General features: G+C 42.8%; 1 protein-coding gene across 1 annotated transcript in view; it reads right to left on the bottom strand.

Annotated features, from left to right (window-relative positions):
* ST8SIA1 (ST8 alpha-N-acetyl-neuraminide alpha-2,8-sialyltransferase 1) overlaps positions 1-22,209 on the bottom strand; it is a 161,017-nt gene that overhangs the window by 62,879 nt on the left and 75,929 nt on the right. The window contains exon 3 of the mRNA XM_075898340.1: positions 2,647-2,756. Within this exon, the coding sequence (XP_075754455.1) occupies positions 2,647-2,756 (110 nt within the window). The remainder of the gene's footprint in view (positions 1-2,646; positions 2,757-22,209) is intronic.

The raw sequence follows: 22,209 nt of genomic DNA, 5'->3' as shown, positions 1-22,209 counted from the left end.
CCCAATAGACTTTCAGGACACTTCCCTATTTTCAGGCTACTATGCAGCATCATAAAGCAAGAACAGAAAACTGGTGATTGATTGACTTTATGACCAACATGTTTACACATCACTCAAACCAGCAAGGAACCATACTGAGGGGAAACAATATAATTATTATGGATGCGGATGGGCAATGGCAAGCTGATTTGATAGACAAGCCCAGTAGTGTCTAAGCTGTACATCTGTAGAGGGATAAATGTGCTGTCTTCACCTGGCTGGTAGTCAAAAGGGCAAATCTGAATTTTTAAATTAAAAAAAATGTGTTTGAAAACATTCATTTAGGTTCTTTATCCTAATACACTGATTCCCAACTGTAGCACACATACCGCTGGAGAGACAAAAGCAACCAACTGGTGGTACGTGGGTTAGTTTAAAGCACTGTTTCTCAACTGGTAGGTCACAACCCCCTGAAGTGGCTAAGGAAGTTAGTTAAGAGTGGTTGACCTATTTCACCCTAAAGCAAAAAAAAAAGCAACCCCACCTCCCCACCCCCCAAAAAACACTTCGCTCCCCTTCTGCTGCCAAACATGCTTTCCCTTCAAGGTCAAGTATATTCCATCATCTCAAAACACAAACACAAATAAAGTATATTGGCTTATTAACATCCCTGATATAATTTGTACTCTGACTCTTACGGTAAACTTAAGATAGGGTCACAAAAAGGGATGACAAATAAGGGATGACAGACCTGTAAAGGTTCAGAAATGCTGCTTTAAGGTATATTATCAAAGTGAGAGAAAAATTATGAAGGTGGTGATATGCCAAATACTTTTGAGTTTTATGCTACATCACAAAGACTGAAATCTGCAGCTATAATGAATCTTTGTGTAACTGTTATTTAGTGTATGTTCAAGCAACTGAACACATTTAAACGCCTCCATTTTCCCACACTGCTGCGTAATTAACTAACTTCAATGACTACAACATAGCAAAGAATACAGTTGTAGTCTTGTGACAGAGCTTATCAGAGGTGGAAAGCAACTGAATAAATTTAAAAGAAACTATTTTGACCAGGGAGAAACTGCAATAATTTTAAAATTGGTGCAATATTTGGTGTTATTGAAGAGATATTTTAAAGGAAGCTGCACCGAGATCTCGTTAGCAAGATGAAGTAACTTCCTGTCATTTTTTGAGCTACTACCAAGTAAAATGTAAGTATTTTTACACTCAACTATAGAATGATAGCAATTAAATATGGGAAAGGCCAATTAAATCTAACATACTCCACCTGCCATCAAAAAGAATTTCACCATCTGTATATTATCCAGAGAAGTTAAAAGATCTTGAACATTTATCCCTAAATATGATGGTGTCTGACTAATGCAATTCTGCCAGCAATCAGCTGCTAGACTTTACAGGATTTCCCCCTACCACTTCTTTCCAACCTACAATACACTAAAAATAGCTTAGAGCCAAGTTCCCCTTTTAGTAGAGGAAAATGTTTTCCTATCAGTCTACAATAGATGCCCTTAAAACTGTTCTAATTGTCTTTGTTACTAATTTTCATTACTACAGCACTCCTTAGGTATTCATAAACCAAGTATAAACAACTTTGGGGAATACTGCAATAATGTTATCTAGTTACAAATGGAAAAATGCAAAACGGTTTATGAGCCTATTTTCCCACCGTATACATAAAAAGTATACACTACATATTTCCTTTGTCTAACATTCACTTCTCTATTCTATTATGGCATATATTTGTTCTCTTGGGTGCAAATCAGAATTATGGTAATAATGTTTGGGGTTTTTTCACAAATTAGTTCAGCTTTATAATAAGACAGCATAGTCTGATCAGGGAACTTTTTAAAAGTGGGAGTTAATTTTGCAACCATTTCAAAGCCATGAGAAACTCCCATAGAGATGAGAAATGGAATGCTTTCCTCCACGCCTCCCCCCTCCCACCCATGTTCATGTTTAACAAAGAGGAACTAATTTCTTTTTTCCCCTCCAATATCTGGAGTGCAGATCTAGATAGTATCAAATGCAATCAAGAAAACACTATGCAGCACAGCGTCCTGCCTGATAGATCCCAGTACCTTCAGAAAGTCCAAAGTAAAGACAGAACAAGGGGACTTCAAAGAAAATTGTCAAAGAAAGAACTTTGCTGTACTTTCAGGTGGTCAGAACTGAATCTTAGGGGAGAAAAATCACAGGAAAATATTTAACCTATTGTGTCTCATGCATGGGTCTTTCCCTGTCAAGTGCTATCAACTCAGATTGATTTCAATGGGCTGGGGAGGAGGATATATCTTTCAGAGGAGGGCACTCAGCATTTTGTAGGACCAGGTCATGCCTAATGTAATTAGGAAGAAAAAGAAATCTCAGCTTTCAATTCTCTCTCACTGCCATTGTGTTTGTCAGGCTAAAGTCTAATGCAACTTCATTCATCCATCTATAAATCTCTCAGAGATAAGCTTCTGTATATAGGACATATAAGTCTGTCACTGCTCCCCTCACGGATCACTTGCGTAAAATCACCCTGAAAGAGGAAGTGGGGGGGGGGGCAAGCTACAACTGATTAATCACAAACAAACAGCTTTGAAAGGTTGCAGACTTAGCGGAGGGAGAGAGAGGCAGTGCTGTAGCAGGGTTCTGTCTTACCGCATGACAAAATCAGCTTGATCTATTTGTCTGCCACAGCCACTCTTCTTCAGAATCCCACCGTTTCCCACCACAGAGCATTTCTTCAATGGGAGCTGGAAGGGGGTCGCCTAGCAACAGAAAACAAGGCCAGTTTTTAGAAGAGAACACACACACAATCTTTCTTTGTAGCAGCCATTTCTGAGGCATATGGGGAACTAGGGAGGGGATAGGTCTTGGGATAGAGACAAGAAAAGGAGAAAGAGGAGGGTGAATGAAGCTTGGAAATTAGTCCAAAAGTATGAGCCAGCTGATTCCCACCCCCACTCCCAAAAGCAGACTCCATCAAAGATTATGCAGTTATTGTATAAAGCAGCACTTTTGAGTAATAAAGTCCTGGTGTTCACAAATGACTGTGTACTGCAATGTATTTTTTATTCAAATAAGAAAGGCAGAGTACAAAAGAAGAAACACAAAAGAATATGAGAGATACTAGGTAGATGAACTAATATATTTTATTGGCCAACTTCACTTGGTGGAAGAGACAGATTTTGGAACTTCACAGAGCTCTTCAGATTTTGGAAAGGTAATACCATTGTTAAGCATAAGGAGTTAACACAAGTTGCAGGAAATCACTTAAAACAAAGTAGGCAATTAATATCTCTGCGATCAGAAGACAGAGGAGGGTTAGCGCATTGTAATGAGCCATGAAATCAGTGTCCAGAGGAATTATAGGTTTAAATTCCCCAGCTCGTCTTTTGAAGGAGTGGGGCGGGTTTCTTCTGAAGATGAGGACTCAGAGGTCAGATGTGGAGTGATCTTTGTGAAAAATGTTTGTTCTGGGATAATAGGGTGATTTTGTCTGTCATTTTTCTATATGAGTTCATTTGAAAGCATATTGATTGTCTGGTTTCCCCTACATGGTTGTTTGGGGCATTTGATGTATTATTGGATGAGGTACACCGCATGCTGTAATAGGTATATGTAGGATCCATGGATCTTGAAAGGTTGTCTCTTCCACCAACAGAAATTGGGCTGATCAAAGATATTACCTCACCAACGTTATCTCTCATATCCTGGGACCAACATGACGACAACACTACAAACAAAGGAATATGAAAGGCACCTTCAAGAGATTATAGACAAAAGAGACATGGGGGAGGAAAAATAAAGAAGTGTGGTTCTACCAGGGTACTGGGTGCCAGGGCTTCTCCTAAATTCTATTCCTGGCTCTAGCATTGATCATTCTGTGTCCTCAGGCAGCACCCTCAAACCTGAGCCAATCAATCTTAGCATAAATTAAAGCTAGGGAGAAACAGCCTTTATTTACCAGTGGTATAGCATCCCTCCTAGAACTTTACTAGTGTATCACAATGCAGATTCAAAGTACTGATGCCACGTGTGCAGGAGAGCATGACAATGAAAATATAGACTAGTAGTTGAAAGCCTCTCACACACGTGTAATTCTTAAAGTTACGTGTAAAAAAACCCCACAAAAATGAGGGCTCTAGTTTCCATGCACAGTGTTATAGTGAGCAACCTTGCTGTGGAAACATGTTCCCCAATTTTTTTGCACAGAGCTGCCCCCTGGCTGGAGGCACAACCACCTCTTTGTTACCCATGCAGCTGTATCTCCCACCTCTTTTGATCAGCTGTTATGTTCCAACTGCCATGGAACCTTTGGATGCCAATATTCCATCTGGATCTCACAGGGCCTAGTGGTGACTGAACCATACAATATTTCTGAATATAACCATGGTTGTAGCTGTTTCCATTCCTTTATGCTGACTCAAAAGACATTCTAGGCTTCAAAGTGATATTCCAAGTAATGATGCTGGAACCTTATGACATATTTACTTTCATTTTGCAGGAAACAATTACACGTAGAAAAGTTCTTTCATCTGCCTCTGAATTATCCACCTATTCAATCAGTTACGACAGTCGTTTAAACAGCACACAGTGGCACTATCCATCAGTTCAGCACAGGAAATAAAAAAATACTGCTCTGAATTGAAAATACCTGGGGAATTCAAAGTAGCAGGATGCAATTACCATTCCTAGAATTTTTTAGAAAACTGAGGTTAATAGTCTCTTTTTGTTAAAAAACAACAACACAAAATATGCAATGACTTTTACCTATGAAAGCTTTCAGAACCTCTTTCTACAATGAAGACAGAATCATTGTCTGCATCATACCTAGTGAATGCAAATGTCATGCTGCTGTGATGGAGCTTCACAGGACAATTATTTTTCCCTGCAGGACAAATCAAAATGGTGGCAGCCCTAAGTATTGAGGAAATGGGAGGTATAGTGCAACATTATGCATTGTTGTTATAGCTCCATAGTGTACACACCACAGATAACTGTGCATGGAAGTACGGAGATTTGCCCCAGAGTTTCAGCCTGAATTATGAATGTGTTGGGCTTTTCTGCTTTAAAACCATTATTTTGTTTTTTTCTCTGCAATTAGCTTTTTTCCCCTCAGCAAACTAGATTCTATTCAGCAGGTTATAAGGCATCACCTGCTTTATAATGAAGGATATAAAAAATGTATATATGTTAATCCTGGATTGCAATATGTTAAGGAAGAAAAAGCAGTTTTGGTTTACTGATGTTTCACTACTGCAAGGAACAAAGTAACAGCACAGCAAAGTGATGCTAAGTATGCAACCACATTCTTGACTGTGCATCTGCTTTCTCAAGAACCATTTTTAATGTACGTTTTTATAGAACTAGGAATGTATCTGACCTAAAAGGTGGCCCTCACCAAATAATCTGTAGGGTGGTTGAAAAAAAATGTATAGAAATTTGGAATATAAATTATTAATTTTATTTAAATATCTGTGACTTTCTTATTCAAGGTATCATACAGCCCTTGACAAGACAATTAATTACATAATGGTAGCTCAAGAATGACTTCATCACATAACTCCTCTTTAATGCATCTCCATAGGTGGCGAGTTATATGGGTCCTTACATGGGCTCAAGGTGCTCAGGCAGCATGAATATTCAGGAATGGAAGGGCGTCAGGTAGAGTGATTCCACTCCATCTAAGTTAATTGCAACATGATGAATTCGGAATCTAAGAGCAGCACAGACTTTGCAGCAGGGAGTTTGTTTATAAACAGAGGCAGGGTGATTAAGGTAACAAAAGGATTGTTATTAAAGTGAACTAAGTATCATTAGATAATCCCCAAATCATTGTCAGGGACTCCAGTAAAAATTAACATATACTTAACATTTAACATTCTTTAAACTAAAATCCAAACCACCTGATTTAAAAAAAATAAACATAAAAGAGAATAAGCTCTAGAAGTAAAAAGAGGATGCAGACAGAAGCCCATCAACAGAGTAGGAATTGCCCTGTTTATTGCACCCAATGTAGCATGTATGATTACCCGCCCTATGGGCAGGTGGCATATGTGTGCATTCAGTGCAATGAGCTCCTGGCCCTCAGGGTCCATGTATATGCTCTGGAGACCAGGGTGGCTGAACTGGAAGAACTAAGACAAGCAGAGAGATACATAGATGAAACTTTCTGGGTCAGATAGCCTCTGTGCTGTTGAGTAGGCTGAAAGTCTCTGGGAAGAAGATCATTCAACTGGAGCAGAGGGAAATGATACCACAGTTGGGGCCTTCCTTCCAGATGATGTTGTGGTATCCTCTTGCACTAAGGATACCACTCCACTGAAGGGACGTCCAGTTATTAGGAAGAGACAGGTGTTAGTAATGGGGGATTCAGTCATTAGAAACACAGAAGCTGTGTTTCTGATGACCAGGAGAATTGCATGGTGACTTGCCTATCTGGTGCAAGGGTTGCAGATTTCTCAAGACTTCTAGATAGACTTATGTGTAGTGCTGGAGAGGAGCTAATGGTCATAGTAAATGTAGGTACCAATGACTTAGGGAAGGATAGGAGAGAAGTCCTGGAGACCAAATTTAGGCTGCTAGGTAAGAGATTGAAATCCAGGATCTCCATCATAGTATTCTCTGAAATGCTTCCATTTCCATGCACAGGACCAGTTAGACAAGCAGAACTGCAGGGTGTCAATGCACGAATGAGACAAACAGTTTAGGGAGGAGGGATTTACATTGATTATGAACTGAGGAAATTTTTGGGAAAGGGGGAGGCTATACAGGAAGAATGTGCTCCACCTAAACCAGATAATTAGCATCATTCCCCATACTAACTGCATGCTGTCATGTTGTTTTAAATTCCAGATCTATTTTGGTAACACCACCAAACACAATAACAAAAATAAAATCCCACAAAAATTTAAAACAAAAATAGAAACCACCACATGGATTTCCACCATTTATGCTCCACACTTTATTTTTTGGATTTCTCTCTCTGAGATCACAAAAGTTGACTGCTCAGTTCTCAGCCAATTTTGCTTAAATTCTCATATAATACGGGACCTGATTTTCATAAGTGCTGAGCTCTTGAAAAGATCATTTAAGTCAATAGGAGCTCTGTGTACTTAGAACATCTTAAAAAAAATCAGCCCTAGTTGCTCTTCTGTTTGGGTATCCAAAAAGGCAAGAGATAAGCTTTGTTTTAAACGTATAGTTACAAAATCATAAAAGCACTCATTACAATTATCTTCATAAACTTTCATTTAATTTTTGTAAACTAACAAACCTAAATGTTGGGACTAACCTATCGGAGGTCCCTTTAATCAAGATATCTATCATATAAATGTCAGAAACACAGAAGGCCTACCCTTTTCCACTGGTTCAAAACCAATGGAACTCTATATATGTTGGTGAGGTCTCGCTGATTGACCCTAATATATGTATGAGAAAAATCAAGTCCAAAATCAAGGGTGCCATTTTGGGAGAGTAGCAGGCGCAGTAGCCGTGCATTCCAGGATGCAGCTTGCTTTTCTTCCCTTTCCCTGGACTATCAGGGAGTGAGGGGAAAGTACTTGCTTTTCTTCCATGCCTCTCTCACCTGACTGGTGAAGGGAGTTCACCAGTCAGGTGTGAAAAGCATGCACAGAATGCAAGTACTTTCTCCTCACTCCCTGATAGTCCAGGGAACTGGATGAAAAGCAAGCCATGTCCTGAAGTGCATGGCTGCTTGCCCCTTTACCCTCATGAAAAGGTGCCCTTGTCCAGAATATCTAATGAAAATGCACAAAAGAATCCATTGGGAGACTCCCTTTCATTCTGGGGCTAATTTAACAATGCCTCCATCCACAATTCACCAATTAGTTTCTTCATTGTTCTAGAAGAAATAAATCATTATCAGCCATTTAAAAGTTTATGATAAAACCCAGAGAATGTTATACACACACTGCTAAAGAAATAGAATTCCAATTAAATAATGCTAGTTTAATTCACTTCAGTTTCGTTATTATTTTGTTAACACATTAATTTTTGCCCTCTCACTGAAAAAAAGCTTTATCCAGTTGTCAGAGCCTTGCTGGAAAAATAAGAAATACTAACATATTATGCAAACTCTGTCTTAACAAGGAAAAAAGTTAAAAATATCTGGAACATAAATTATAATAGAAAGGATATTTTTTTTATAAAATATTGCTCTATCATTTGCAAATGATGCTGCATTTTACACTGTCCTTGGTGAGAAGCCAGCATCCTTAAGAAAATAAGAAATTTCAAGTTGTTTCTTTTAGGGTGTTCTCCTATTGAAATAAATGGCCACATTTCCCTTGAATTAAGTGGAAGCAGAATTCAACTCTTAGTCCTTTTTTTCCAGCTCATTCACTAAAATGATACCTTTAATGAGAATTCTCTTTCTCCTGGGCTGTGTCTACACTGCACCCCTTTTCCGGAAAAGGGATGCAGATTAGACACGTCGGAATAGCAAAATCCGCGGGGGATTTAAATATCCACCGTGGCATTTGTATTTACATGGCTGCCGCTTTTTTCCGGCTTGGGGATAAGCTGGAGAAAAGCGGCAGTCTAGACGTGATTCTCTGGAAAATAAGCCCTTTTCCGGAGGATCTCTTATTCCTACTTGAAAGCAGGAATAAGAGATCCTCCGGAAAAGGGCTTATTTTCCGGAGAATCACGTCTAGACTACTGCTTTTCTCCGGCTTATCCCCAAGCCGGAAAAAAGAGGCAGCCATGTAAATGCAAATGCCGCGGGGGATATTCAAATCCCCCGCGGATTTTGCTATTCCGACGTGTCTAATCTGCATCCCTTTTCCGGAAAAGGGGTGCAGTGTAGAGACAGCCCTGGTGTGTACACCATTTGACATGGCTTTAGTCTTTATATCTCCTTGTCAGACATCATGGAAATGCCTTTCTTTCCCTCTTAGGGTATGTCTAAACTACATGGCTCCATCGACGGAGCCATGTAGATTTGTTGTTTTGGCAAAGGCAAATGAAGCCGCGATTTAAATGATCGCGGTTTCATTTACATTTACATGGCTGCCGTGCTGAGCCGACAAACAGCTGATCAGCTGTTTGTCGGCTCAGCGCGCTAGTCTGGATGCTCCCCTGCCGACATCAAAGCCCTTAGTCGGCAGCCCCGGTAAACCTCATCCCACGAGGAATAACGGGGCTGCCGACAAAGGGCTTTGATGTCGGCAGGGGAGTGTCCAGACTAGCGCGCTGAGCCGACAAACAGCTGATTAGCTGTTTGTCGGCTCAGCACCGCAGCCATGTAAATGTAAATGAAGCCGCGATCAGTTAAATCGCGGCTTCATTTGCCTTTGCCTATAATCCTAAACTACATGGCTCCGTCGACTGAGCCATGTAGTCTAGGCACAGCCTTATTGTTTAGGAATCAGCTTCAGTCTGATGGGCCTTTTGTTTCTCCATGGCAAAGCTGTCAACCAGGGAGAAAAGTGAACTTTAGGATGACTGGCCCTAATAAAAAATGTTCCTAGCTAATAATGTCAATCAGGGACAGCATATTCCCAATGTGGGAATGTCAAGAGTGATTTAGGCTATGGGTCCTTCTAATGTCATTACTCTGAGCCGAACTGCCATTGTACTATATATTAATTGCATAGGACTACAGGGTCAGCCCTAAGGAAAACTATGGGAGGTTCTATAACAAACATTCTGGAATTTCACAGCCACTGTTGTGAGGAATTGCTGCCTCCTTTCCCTTTGGAACAGGGAGCACAAATGGTTTTTGATGAAAAATGACATTTGAGTCAAAGCAAATGTTTCTACAGAAAAACTACATGTTTGACCCATAAAATCTAGCTTTTTTAAAAAACAAAAACTAATGTTTTCAAAGAAAAAAAATTAAATTGCAATAAAAAAGTACTTGCCTGTGCACATCAAAATTTTAGAAAGTTGGGATGCATCCTTAACTAGATGTCTCGTTTTTGTGACTTGAGTCTGACACACAAATCCTTTTTTGTACTTACACTCCATGTTTTAGTCTCAAATGTACATTAGAGATTGAAATAAACCCTGGAAGTAATAAATATAGCCGGGAAGACATATATAAACAATAAACAAACTCTTGTATTTTTGTGTGGAAAGTAGAAGTGATATGGGTTAGAAAGAGAATGTCCTTCTATAAGCAATAGGGAGGGGGAAGAGGTTTTATACATGACGAAATCATGCAACTTCCAACCCACCATTTCACAATGCATTATTAGTCACCAGTAGCACAACAAGCATTATTATTTTAGCACCCTCATAAACAACAATTATCTCTATGTCATGGAGAAAGACCAAACAGACACTGAATTTGAAATTCCTTCTGGAGACTGGAAAGAATCCCTACAATGATTCTCCAGTTGAAGACTCACTATTGGCCATCCCCAATATGAGAATGGGAGGCAGGGCTGGGATCGTTATGGCAGCCAAAGGAGCTGTCTGCATTCTGCTCCTTTCTCTGCTGCCCTTCCTTGCAGGAAAACAAGCAAAACTGCCAGATCCAACCCCTCACCTCTGTACACAGACATGGCAGCAATGTGGAGGGGTAGGTATGCAGAAATGCCAGCAATTTCTCCAGATGCTGTACCACCCTTCCCCCTGCCAGTAATGCAGGAAAAGGAGGGAAGGGGAAGGGGAAGGGAAGAATAAGAGGAGTCCCAGGCTGAGGAGGTGGAGTCATATGGGGGTGAGGTCACATGGTCCTGTCTCAACTGGTATGCCCTGCTCCTCCCAAATTGGTAAGAACTTTTGTTTACCTGCACCACTGATAGAAGAACTGATTGTAGAGGACAACCTTGATTTCAAAAGAACTAACTTTTAAAAAATGAAGGGAATTAGTTAGGAAAGTGGATGGACAGAAGGATTCAAGGATCTATGTAGAGGAGGCATGGAATTATTTAAGCCAACGTTGCAGAAATTATCTGAAGCCTGCATCCAAAGCAAGGCCTATTGGATGCCCACAGAGTACTAGTGGGTAACAGTGGTGCATTACACCTATGCTTAAGAGACTGTAACATACAGAACAGTAGTGACCCTACCACCATCATTCATTCCACTGTCACATCAGACTGAATTCTCTCAGAGCATGTCTACACAGCAGGGCTAAACACGAAATAAACTACGCAACTTGAGCTACACTAATTGCGTAGCTTAAGTCGAAATAGCTTATTTTGACTTTTGCTCCATCTACACAGCAGTTATTTTGAGATAGAGCACTCTTCCCCCAATTTCCCTTTCTCTTCATATAATGAGGGTTACAGGAGTCAGAGTAAGCAGTCCTTCAGCTCAACATTATTTTGACATTATGTCAAAATAACTCCTCATGTGTAGATGCAGACTATGTTATTTTGGAATAATGTCAGTTATTCTTAAATAACATTGCTGTGTAGACATAGTCTCAGTGTGCATCACATGGGACTTGAAGATGACCTCCCCAAAAATGGAATTTGTACCAAATGCAGATCCCTGATTTTTTTTTTCTGTGTGTATTGTGTTGGAGTTGGAGTCATATCACATCAGTGCTTCTAAGAGATCAGGGTGAGACTTAATGAGATGGGAGTAGAAGATTACTACACATTTGCCTACCTCTGGCAAACACCTGGTACTGGTCTATGTCAAAGAGGTGATACTAGAAGACGGACCTTGGGTCTGATCTAACTGTTTCTAACTGGGCGACACAAATCAACAATGTCTCTAGATGTGTACATCAGAGGACTGGAAGCTGGACATTCTTTGTGTAGGATCACAACTATCGATTTTGTTTCACTATTCCAAAGAAGTCCATATCTATTGGCCTAGAGTATGTCTACACTACAGTTTTGTCAGAAAAACGGCCATTTTTCCGACAAAACCTGAGTTATGTCCACACTGCAATTGCATTCTTCCGAAAGTAAATTGAAAGAACAAAGGGGTTTTTCTGGTGCTGGTAATCCTCTTTCTACAAGGAAGAAGCCTTTTTCCAAAAGAGCTCTTTCAGAAAAAGGCAAGTGTGGACGGGGAAGAGGGAGGTCTTTCAAAAGAAGAGGAAAGAGGAAAAAGCTCAGGTGCCCCAGTGGCCACTCTGTCCATAATAATCACAGCTTACATGCAAGATAGCATCCACTCAGTGTGGATACTATCTTCTGAAAAAGCAGATCTCTTTTTCGATGCACTTTTGTGTATGGACACTCTCTTTCGGAAGAAGTTTTTTCAGAAGATCTCTTCCGAAAAAAGGTCCTTCCAAAAGAAGCCTGCAGTCTAGACATAGCCCTGTATAATGCACAGAAAAGTGCTTCTATTCAGTCAGGCTCAGTATGAGGAGAAAGTCCTAGTTGGTGTAGAGGAGTGGGGAAAGGAGGTGTTTTTCAGCCATATGTGATTGTTAAATTATTTCAGTTAGTGACAGTATTTAAAGGTTTCTGACTGTGCATGGGTCTGTAGAACTGGTGATGAGGGTATATTTTGGAAAGTGAATGAATTGTTGTAAAGTTGTAAAGTACAAAATATGGATTTTTGTTGAATTTTACAATGCTTAGAAAGAAAAGAGACAGTTTAATGGATTTCTATACACCAATATTCAAAACATACATTTTAACTGAGTTATAATCAGATATAAATAAAACCTCTACAAAAAACTGAATGACCAACTAAGTTCTAAACTAACCCTACTTTTTCATCTCTCTCAGAAAAAACAAACAAAACTGCTTTGGGGATACCAAGAACAAACTCTTCCTGTGTATAAAAACCCTCCATTTTTCATACATGGCTTTTTATGGCTCCTTTATTATTACCCCATATAATGAACATTTTAGCAGTCACTCACCAAATCATCCTAAGAATAGACATGGCTTGCACCAAATGTAATAGCTTCATATTTCAGGAAGACCTCATCATAACCAGAATAATTGAGATTTGGTTCCTCTTCATTCAAGCCTAGATTATTTTTAATTTTTCCTCCCTCAAGCCATTGAACAGTTTGGTACAGCCCTATTTAAAAGCCTTCTGCTCTTGGACAACAGGATGCAGATTATACACATATAATGTACATTTTGTGAATAAGGAAAATACTCCAGTTGGAAAGCTGTTGTTTAAAACAATTCTATGTAATAAAACTAGCCTTGGAAATTATTTCCCTGGAGTTGCAAGTTAATACATGTTCTAATGAGTGGAAATGTATTTTTGAAGCATGAGAGTTGCCCTGTTGTAGATGAACAAACATAGTTCCCCAGTGGAAATGTGCATGGAATATATTCACAAGCATGAACGCTTCTGATGGCATACTCTTACAGTCAAAGGCAATATTTACAAGCAACTGAGTATAGTCATCAACATGTTTCCAAAATCAATTATAACCATGTTTAAACTTGTAATGGTGAGAAAATAAGGGTAATACATACTGGGCCAGATTCTCTGCAGGGCCAAATCTGCTTAGTACATGAAAGAAGGTGCCCTACAGGGAACCATTTATGGTTCCCTGGCTCTATGCCCTGCACAGCTGTGGCTCCAGTGTAGGTCTCCAAGGTACCTTCCAAAAGCTAAGCATTGCAGGGACACAGCTGCGTTCTGATCAGCCCCATCAGCTACTTCCAGCTTTTTCACTCTCACTCCAGCTAAGAGCTCTCCCTCAACTAGGGGAAAATCTCAGCTGGCTAAATGTAATCGTTCCAACAGAGCCACGCTCAGGGGCCATATCAGTGGAGAGAATTTGACCTGTTGGTTCTATTTTTTAAAAAAAGAAAAATAATCAGCATTACTTATAATACAGTCTGGAGACCATAAAAAATGGAACAAATTTGCTTTTCCCCATGTAATAAAAGTGTTGAAGGAATTTACTCTTGTATGCAAGAGTCCAAGGTAATTAGTTTGATATTTGGAATAAATTATAAATTAAACTCAGTGGCACTTTTGTATATTTTGAATTAGTGTGTAAGAGCCTAAATATTATTTAGGAAGTTATATATAGGCTTCTAATGTTGAAAACAGTGGACATGATGGGTCTAATCCAGTGTTTCTCAAACTTTTTTTTATAAAGTACCCCTTTAAAAAAAAAAAAGTATCTCCAGTACCTACGGTTTTCAGACACGCAAATTTTTTCTACCATCGCAACATATTTGTTTAAACAACTTAATCATAGCTGGGTGGGCAAAGACATTTTCGGGTATAAAAAGTACAAAAATAATAAAGCACTATAAAACTTAAAACAAAAATTGTTTTCTCCAAATTTCAGTTGAGTTGACATACCCCCCAGACCCTCTCAAATACCCCTAAGTGTACTCGTACCACTGGTTGAGAAACACTGATAATCCACAATAGATCCTTTGACACCAGTATGGTTCCTCATGATATATACAATTAGCACCAGAATCAGACCATTTCTTCATATATTATAAAAAATATTCATAAAATGAAAGAATGCAATTTTGTAAATGTCTAATTGTTTGCACTTATACAGTTAGCATCATCATATTCAAATAATTAGATGCAATGTTATACAAATATTGCTGAATACACACACACACTTGTAAATATGAGATAAGTTTGCTAGATATTTTGTACAAAGCATTGAATCTCTTTAGCATCTCAGAACCAGAATAAAATATATGCTGAAGGGTATCAATATTAGAATATTAAATGAAACACAAACACTGTGATCCCATTTATGTTAATAGCAGATTTCTGGTCTATCCAGCTATGCCAGGTCTTGCATATCTCACCGTGCCATAGCTGAACAGACCAGGAACTTGGAACAAACAACAACATGTACAGTGTCAAATAATAAGTCTAAGAATCAAAACATAATAGTTTTTCCAGAAAAATGAGGTTGCATGTTTATGAAATTATGCGAGGAGTATTATTCAGTCTGTACTGAATAATATAGTATAATGTCAGCAGAAAGATAAAATCCAGGAACTGCTTGTAATTAAACCATAGCCTAGGGATATTTAGTGATTGTGATGGAATTAAAAATGTACAGTATGTATCAGATTTCTGACTGAAAATATGTGCTAATATGAACAAATACTTTGCCATAGCACAAGGAGTTTTCAGTAAAGATTTTATCGGTGTACATAAAACTGTTAATGACTTCCAGGAGGCTGAATGGTGTTGTAACGGCAGTAGTTTATACAGTATAGTGACAACATTCCATATGGCTCAGTGAAGTACAATCTCAGAAAGGCATAAATAGGCTTTGTGGAGTTACAACTACCTGAAGTAAGGTCACAGGTTAAAAATAACTGAAGTAACATTGAAATGACATGCACAGTAAGAAAAGTAACCGAGTGTCACTGGTAATCCTCTAGGTGAGCTCCTATCATATACAGTGTTGGTACTAAACACAGGAAGTCCTGATTGTCATTTACACAAAATAAACATGTAATTTACTCCTATTTCTGCTGTGATGGGGTGGGCTAGGCCCAGTGGCCCCCTGCTAAAGGCCTCAGGGACCTGCTGTAGACAAGGAAAAGGAGCAGTGGAACTAATCCTCTGAGTGGCCTAGAAAGATTGCATAAGAAGTAGCCACATAAAAAGGAGTTGCAGCTCAGAGACAGTCAGTTCCTTTCTGAAACCAGAGGAGCAGGTCCTCAGTCTGGGGATGCACCATCCAGGCAGTCATGGAGGAACATTCGGGGGGAGGTGAGGGGAGAAAGTACCACCCAGCTCCTTTATACATCCTCTTCCACTTTGGCCCTGGCCTCAGCCAGACCTTGGCCTCGCCTCCTGGCCTCATCTTGAACACAGCTCCAGCCCCATTCCCAAGAGCGGCTCCAGGCCAGGTGCAGACAGGTTCCGTTATGGAGGGGAACAAGGATGACAGAAAAAGGTTGAGAAACACTGGATTGAGGGAACTGCAGTACCATGGACAGCTCAGTGCTGACATGGGCCATGGGAGCAAGAGAGCACTCCTGGCTGGCTGCTGGACCTAAACGAGGAGGAGATCTGAGATAAGGGTGAAGCAGTGGTGAAAGCTGGGGCTGAAAAAAAGTGGCCCAGGAAACTCAAAGCAATTTCATTAAAGGGAGACAGTAGTGTTTGGCTGCTATTCTTAGGGTTCCTAGGCTGGGACCCAGAGTAGTGGGCAGGGCCAGTTGGGCTTACAGTTGGACAGCAATTAAATCCCCAGAAGGGTATCTGAAATGCTTTGTGGCCATGCTAGGGCCAGGAAGGATCAGAGAGTACCAAAGCAGGGAAATGGAGGACGTCCCTAGGGGTATGTCTCAGTAACAGGGTCAGGACTGTTTAAAGAAAAGCAGACAAACATCTAGATAGGAGTCACTCATGAGATGTGGGTGCCATGCCATTCCAGTGAGAGAGGGGCCTTAGTACAAATGAGAATCTGACCCAGGAGCATTTGAATGATTCAGACAAGCAATTCAGCAGATAGGAAGAGGAACTGAAATATTTTCTGCACAGAGTTATATTTACTGTCAGTATGGTTTCTAAAATTAACTTTTATTACATTACATGTAATGAAATGGCAGACTCATTTCTCAATGCATGGTAGCTATGTTGAATGCAGGCCTGCCAATGGAGGGGGGGCAAAGGAAGGCAAAGAGCACAATTGCCCCAGGGCTTGGTGATTCAAAGGGACTCAAGACACACAGCCACCCCTGCTGCAACTGTGACAGCAGCCAGACCCCTGGACCCTTTAAATTGCCACTGGAGCTACCAGCAGCACAGATCCAGAATCCCTCTCCCCCCACCCGCTGTCCCTTGCCCAGGTGCCTGGCAAGTCTGTCAGCTTGTCTGGTTGAATGTGTGTTATTTATTCATTCAAATCATTCATAGTTGGATTGTTCATAGATCAGTGACTTTGACAGGTTCCTTCCAATATAGTTGCATATGTTATGCAGGAGGCCTGCAAGGCAAACGGATTAAACTGTGCAGGTCAGAAAGTGAGTTTCAAGGTTTTAAGATTTGGTGACATACTTGAGTCTTGTCAGCTAAAAGTGGCAGTTCTTTTCCTACATGTATACTTGTCAACTGGGGTTATTTTCCAACTGAAAATAAGACACAGATTTCTAATAATGAGGGCAATTAATCATAGGCGGAGATTAACAAGGGATGTGGTAAATGCTCCATCATAAGAAGTCTTTTAGAAAGATATTCAGTAGAAATTAAAGATATGCTCTAGTTCAACCACTACTGGTTGGACACAATGGTGGAATTGTTGGATGACATTCTATGGCTCATGTTATGCAGGTCAGGCTAGATCATAACGTTCTTTTGGGCCTTACAATATCTTAAATCAATGGAAATGACAATTTCCCTTGTAAAACACTTTGCCCTGGTCTAGAGTAGGGAGTTATTTCAGAATAACCTCCCTTAATTTCGAAAAACAAGCAGAGCAGCCACACTACCGAGCTCATTATTTTTAAATATGGAGCTGATTACTTCAAAATCTGTACTCCTGCTTTCCTTGGGGAATAACGCTTATTTTGAAGTAGTTATTTCGAAATAGCATTTAGTGTGGATGATCCAGTGCTGCTAATTCAAAATAATTGGCCTCCAGAGGCTTCTCACAGATGCCCTTGTGACTACTCTGGCCACACCTGCCAACTCCACTGCTCCCCTTCTTCTGCAGAGCTTAAAGCAGCAGGCTGCTGGAGAAGGGCTTGTGGCACATGAAGAGCTTTGCCATCCCTGTGCCATACAGCCAAAGCAGATGGAAACATGGCAGACCCCAGAGCTCCCTCTGAGCCCCGCATGGCTGCCAGCACTCCCACAGCACCAACTGCCACTGGCCAGGGACACAGGAGACCACTGGCCTGAATTGATGTGGAGATCCTGGACCTCATCGAGTTCTGGGGTGAGGAGACCAACTTCCAGGATCTCTGCACCAGAAAGCCAACATGTATGGCCAGATGGCCTCCAGGCTGGCTGACAAAGGCCACACCCAGGTCCAGATGAAAATCAAGGCGCTCTGGCAGGCTTACAACAAGGCCAGGAAGCAGAGTGGATGCTCTGGGGCGGCACCTCACACCTGCCGCTACTATGAGCAGCTCAATGCCATCCTAGGACGGGGCAGTCACCTCACGGTGGCATCGAGTCCAGACAGGACACACCGAGCATCATCCCACCTGGCATTAGCCTCCAGGAGGGAAGGGCAGCAGAGGAGGAGGAGCAGCAGACCAGCCACGCAATCATGCCTTCAAGCCAGGAGCTGCTCTTCGCCCACTCAGGATGTCTCCCAGGCATTGGACAATCCTGGAGAAGGCACTTCAGGTGAGTTCTATAACCTTCCATATACACACACAGGGGCAGGCAATGAGATGCAAGGGACTGGGAGTGCTCCTTGCTTGGGCTACTCCACCTGGGAGATGCACAATAGCCTGTGCGTCGCACAATTGCCTGTGCATATGGGTGCACATGGAGCACCAGTCTGGAGCACCCAGCTCCATGACGTTCTCACATGGGAACCCCTTGCTCCTGCTCATAAGGTTCATGGAGGGGCCTGCCTTACTCTAGCCTCCAGGGTGGGACTCCTTCCCATGACAAGATACCACTAAGGAGGCTGGGTCATGGAAACCCACAGCAGTGCCGCACACAGATAGGATCATGCCCACAGTTAGACAGCATCCGGTCTCGGTCAAGCACGGTGATGCAGAGGAGACTGATCCTCTGCATGGGAAACTGCTGGGGGGATGAAAGGATCTCAGTAGCACCCTCCCCAGCAAGCAACCTCTGTCACTTACACACACCTCCCCCAATATCGCTGTCCCCTCTCCCCCAGCGGGCAGCAAGAGACGTTTTCTCTCTGCAGGACACCACCAGTGCCAGACCCAGCATGTGAAAGACACAGAAGGAAGCCAAGCTGCCTCATCCCTCCTCCCATCCACAGGCTCCTGACCCGGCTAGCACCGTCCCATGCCTGCTTGTCTCCAGGTCGTGGGTGTAGCAATGCTCCCCTGGTACATCCATGCCCCTGCAGGAAAGTGCCTGCTGTCTAGACAACAGATGGCCTTGCTCAAAGCATATCACCATCATGTGAATCAAAACCTTCGGTGCCAGCTCAGAGATAAAAGTGAGGCTTCATATACAGTGTCTTTTGGGATCAATGCCCTTGTAACGTTTTTTTCACAGCTGAGACAGCTGCGAGCGTGATGTGTCCATCACCTCCTGCACCATCTTCCTCACCCCACGAGTCCCTCAGGAGGAAAGCACGCAGGAAGACCTGATGCATGAGCAGATGGCCTACCTCCAATCCATGGCTTGATGTGGAGTTCTGGGAACAAGCCACTGACTGGGAGTCGCACTGGGCTGACCAGGAGCAGTGGAAAGCTGTCTGGGGCCAGTTGTCAGCCTCATCTTGGTGATGGAGTACATGGTTTTGTTCATGAAGTGGGCCACCAGCTACCTCCCCATCCTCTCCCCTCACCGCCCCTGGCTTCCTCTCTCAGCCCTCCCAGGGGCCACTGGGGCCCCACAACAATGGGTGGTGGGACCTCTTGAAAAGTCAAAGCCTCACAAACTGAACAAGGCAGGTGCCACTCCCAGCCCCATCTCTGAGCCATCCTCCGTCTTCCCCCATTCCATGTTATTTCCCCAGTCCCTCCCCCAAATAAACAGACCTGTTTTTTCAAACAAAACAGGCTTTTTTATTTGCTTTGCAGGATGGAGGAAGGTAGGGCAGGGGAAGGGAGGTGTAGGGGAGGAAAGGCACACAGGGTGAATACAGGGGCCCCCTGTGAAGAGATGGCCTTGACCAAAACTCTCCCTCAAGGCCTCCCTGATGAGCACAGCCCCTTGATGTGCTTGTTGAATGGTGAGTGGTAGGCTGCATAGCCCAGGATGCAGATGGGCATATCCACTTCCCAGACCCTAATGATGCAGTCAGGTAAAAAAGTGCCGGCATGCATCTTTTGGAAGAGGCAGGAGTTCTGGAAGTGGGTGTCATGCGGCTTCCCCAACCAGAAAACGTTGATGTCAGTGAAGTATCCCTTGTGGTCCACCAGGACCTGCAGCACCATGGAAAGGTACGCTCTCTCTGTTTATGTAGTCTGAGATGCAGGGTTTGGGGTTCAGGATGGCGATGTGCATGAAGTCTATGGTCCACAGCTGAGGAAGTCCATGGTGGCAAAGCTGTCAACGATGGTGTCCACATTGCCCATAGTGAGAACCCCCTAAGGCAGCACGTGGTTGATGGCTAATTGGAGGAGCACATCCCCAACTATGGATTTCCCCACGCCAAATGGGTTTCTGATGGAGTCGTAGCTGTCTGGCGTGGTGAGCTTCTACAGGGCAATGGCGACATGCTTCTGCATGGGGATGGCGGGTCACAGTTGGGTTTCCTGTTACCTGAGAGCAGAGAAAGCTACTCGCAGAGTTTCAGGAAGATGGCCTTCCACATGCAGAAGTTCTGAAGCCACTGCTGATCATCCCATCGCTGCATGATGATGCAGTCCCACCAGTCCAAACTGGTCTCCCCCCACTAGAAGCAGCATTCCACAGTGTCCATGGGATTGAGAGGCATTTGCAGCAGCAGTGTTAGGACCTGGGTGAAGGGGCCTCCAGTTCAGGCTGGTCATCGTCCTGCTGGAGCAGTATGTGGGCAGTCTGGATGAACTGCACCATAAGGCGCGGCATGAAGCTAGTGAGCCTGGCACTGCTTTGCAGCAGCTTTGGCAACATGATGTCAGTGCAGTGGTGTCTGCAAGGACAACCAGAGCATGCTGCGTCTGTTTGGTGTCCCACAAGGGGGTGGCAATGGAGCAGTAGCATGTGAGATGCGGCCATATCGAGGAGCCCCTGAAAGAGCCACAGGAAGGGTCCTTCAGGGGCTCTAAATCTGAGGCAGGCTCCAATCAGTCTGGCTGCACTATCTCAAAATAATCGTGACTGATTTCAGGGGACACACTATTTCAATTTTGTTATTTCAGGAGTCATTATTTCAATTTTACTTATTTTGAAATTGTTTCCTAGTGTAGCCATACCCTTTGTCATCTATAGAAGCGAAGCTGTATGTAAGAGCTAACTACTAGTAGTAGTAGTATAGGTTGAAACTCTCTTAACCGGGATTCTCTGGTCCGGCAACATCCATGGTCCAGCATGGCCGTTGCGTGACCAGAGAGTCCTGGTGAAGGGCCAGCAGTAAGGATCCTGCAGGGTCGGCAGGACAATGGGCTGCCCACAGAGAGCTGACGGCGGAGTCACCTAACGGGTGGCAGTGGAGCAGACCACCAGAGTTGGGAGTCCTGGTGTGGAGCTGCCCCATGGGGCTGGGAGCCCTGGCGCATGGCATGTGTGTGGCTGCCCAAGGGAGCCCTGACGTGTGATGCACAGGACTGCTCAAAGAGCCCTGGCGCAGTGCACATGGCTGCTCAGGGAGACCTGGCATGTGGCTGCCTGAAGCCCCAATGCACAGTGCACTCAGCTGTCAGGAGCCCCAGCACCTGGCTGCCCGAGGGAGCCACAGCAGCAATGGCTGCTCAGTGGGTCAGCAGGGCCAGCAGGAGGTGGGGAGCCATCTGGGAAGCCAGAGACCAGACCAGGGGGGCCAGTGGCAGGGGTCCAAAAATGCCCCCTCTGGTCCGGCAAAGCCCCTCATCCAGGACCAGATCAGGGAGGTCCAACCTGTACTACTAGTAGTAGAAAAAGAAGAATATACTGAAGGCCCTGATTCTGGACACATTCTATTCACATCACTTCCAATGACATCAATGTGAGTTCCATAGGAACAAGGCTTGGGTAGGATCAGGCACCCACAACAGGCAGACTATTATATCTGGTTTTCTATGTCTCTCATCTAAACAAATTCCAAATGACTCTACAAATGCAACTATCCTATGTCATTTCCTGCATTTTAAAAAAAATGTAACTTGTAGCCCAGCACATCAGTCATCATCAGCATCATTGCCCTTCACGCCCACTGGCGTATAGGGCAGCAGCACATCAATAGGCCCTGTAATTTCCATTTAATAGCTATCCAAAATTAAATCTCAAACTCATTTTTACAGGGAAGGTATTTCCTTCCCTCTCCCCATCACCCACTAAGTAACTAATGTCTGTGGAGATATGACACTCGAACACATTTAAAGTTAAAGCCCTGGTTTTGAAATAGACTCCTTCTGACAGGCATTTGTACTGCAGTGCCAGTGAACAATGGCGTGCATATTTAGCAAAACCTAGACTGCTCCAAAAATATAACTTCAGAAAAATGCAATTCCTCTCTTTTAAAGAATATTTCCCATCAGAACACATAACACACACACACCTGTTACATTTCTGCATATTAAT

The sequence above is a fragment of the Pelodiscus sinensis genome, chromosome 1 (genome assembly GCF_049634645.1).
Source record: "Pelodiscus sinensis isolate JC-2024 chromosome 1, ASM4963464v1, whole genome shotgun sequence".
Taxonomy (NCBI): Eukaryota; Metazoa; Chordata; order Testudines; family Trionychidae; genus Pelodiscus; species Pelodiscus sinensis.
The sequence above is the reverse complement of the archived record's forward strand: the minus strand, read 5'-3'. Positions and strand labels throughout refer to the sequence as shown.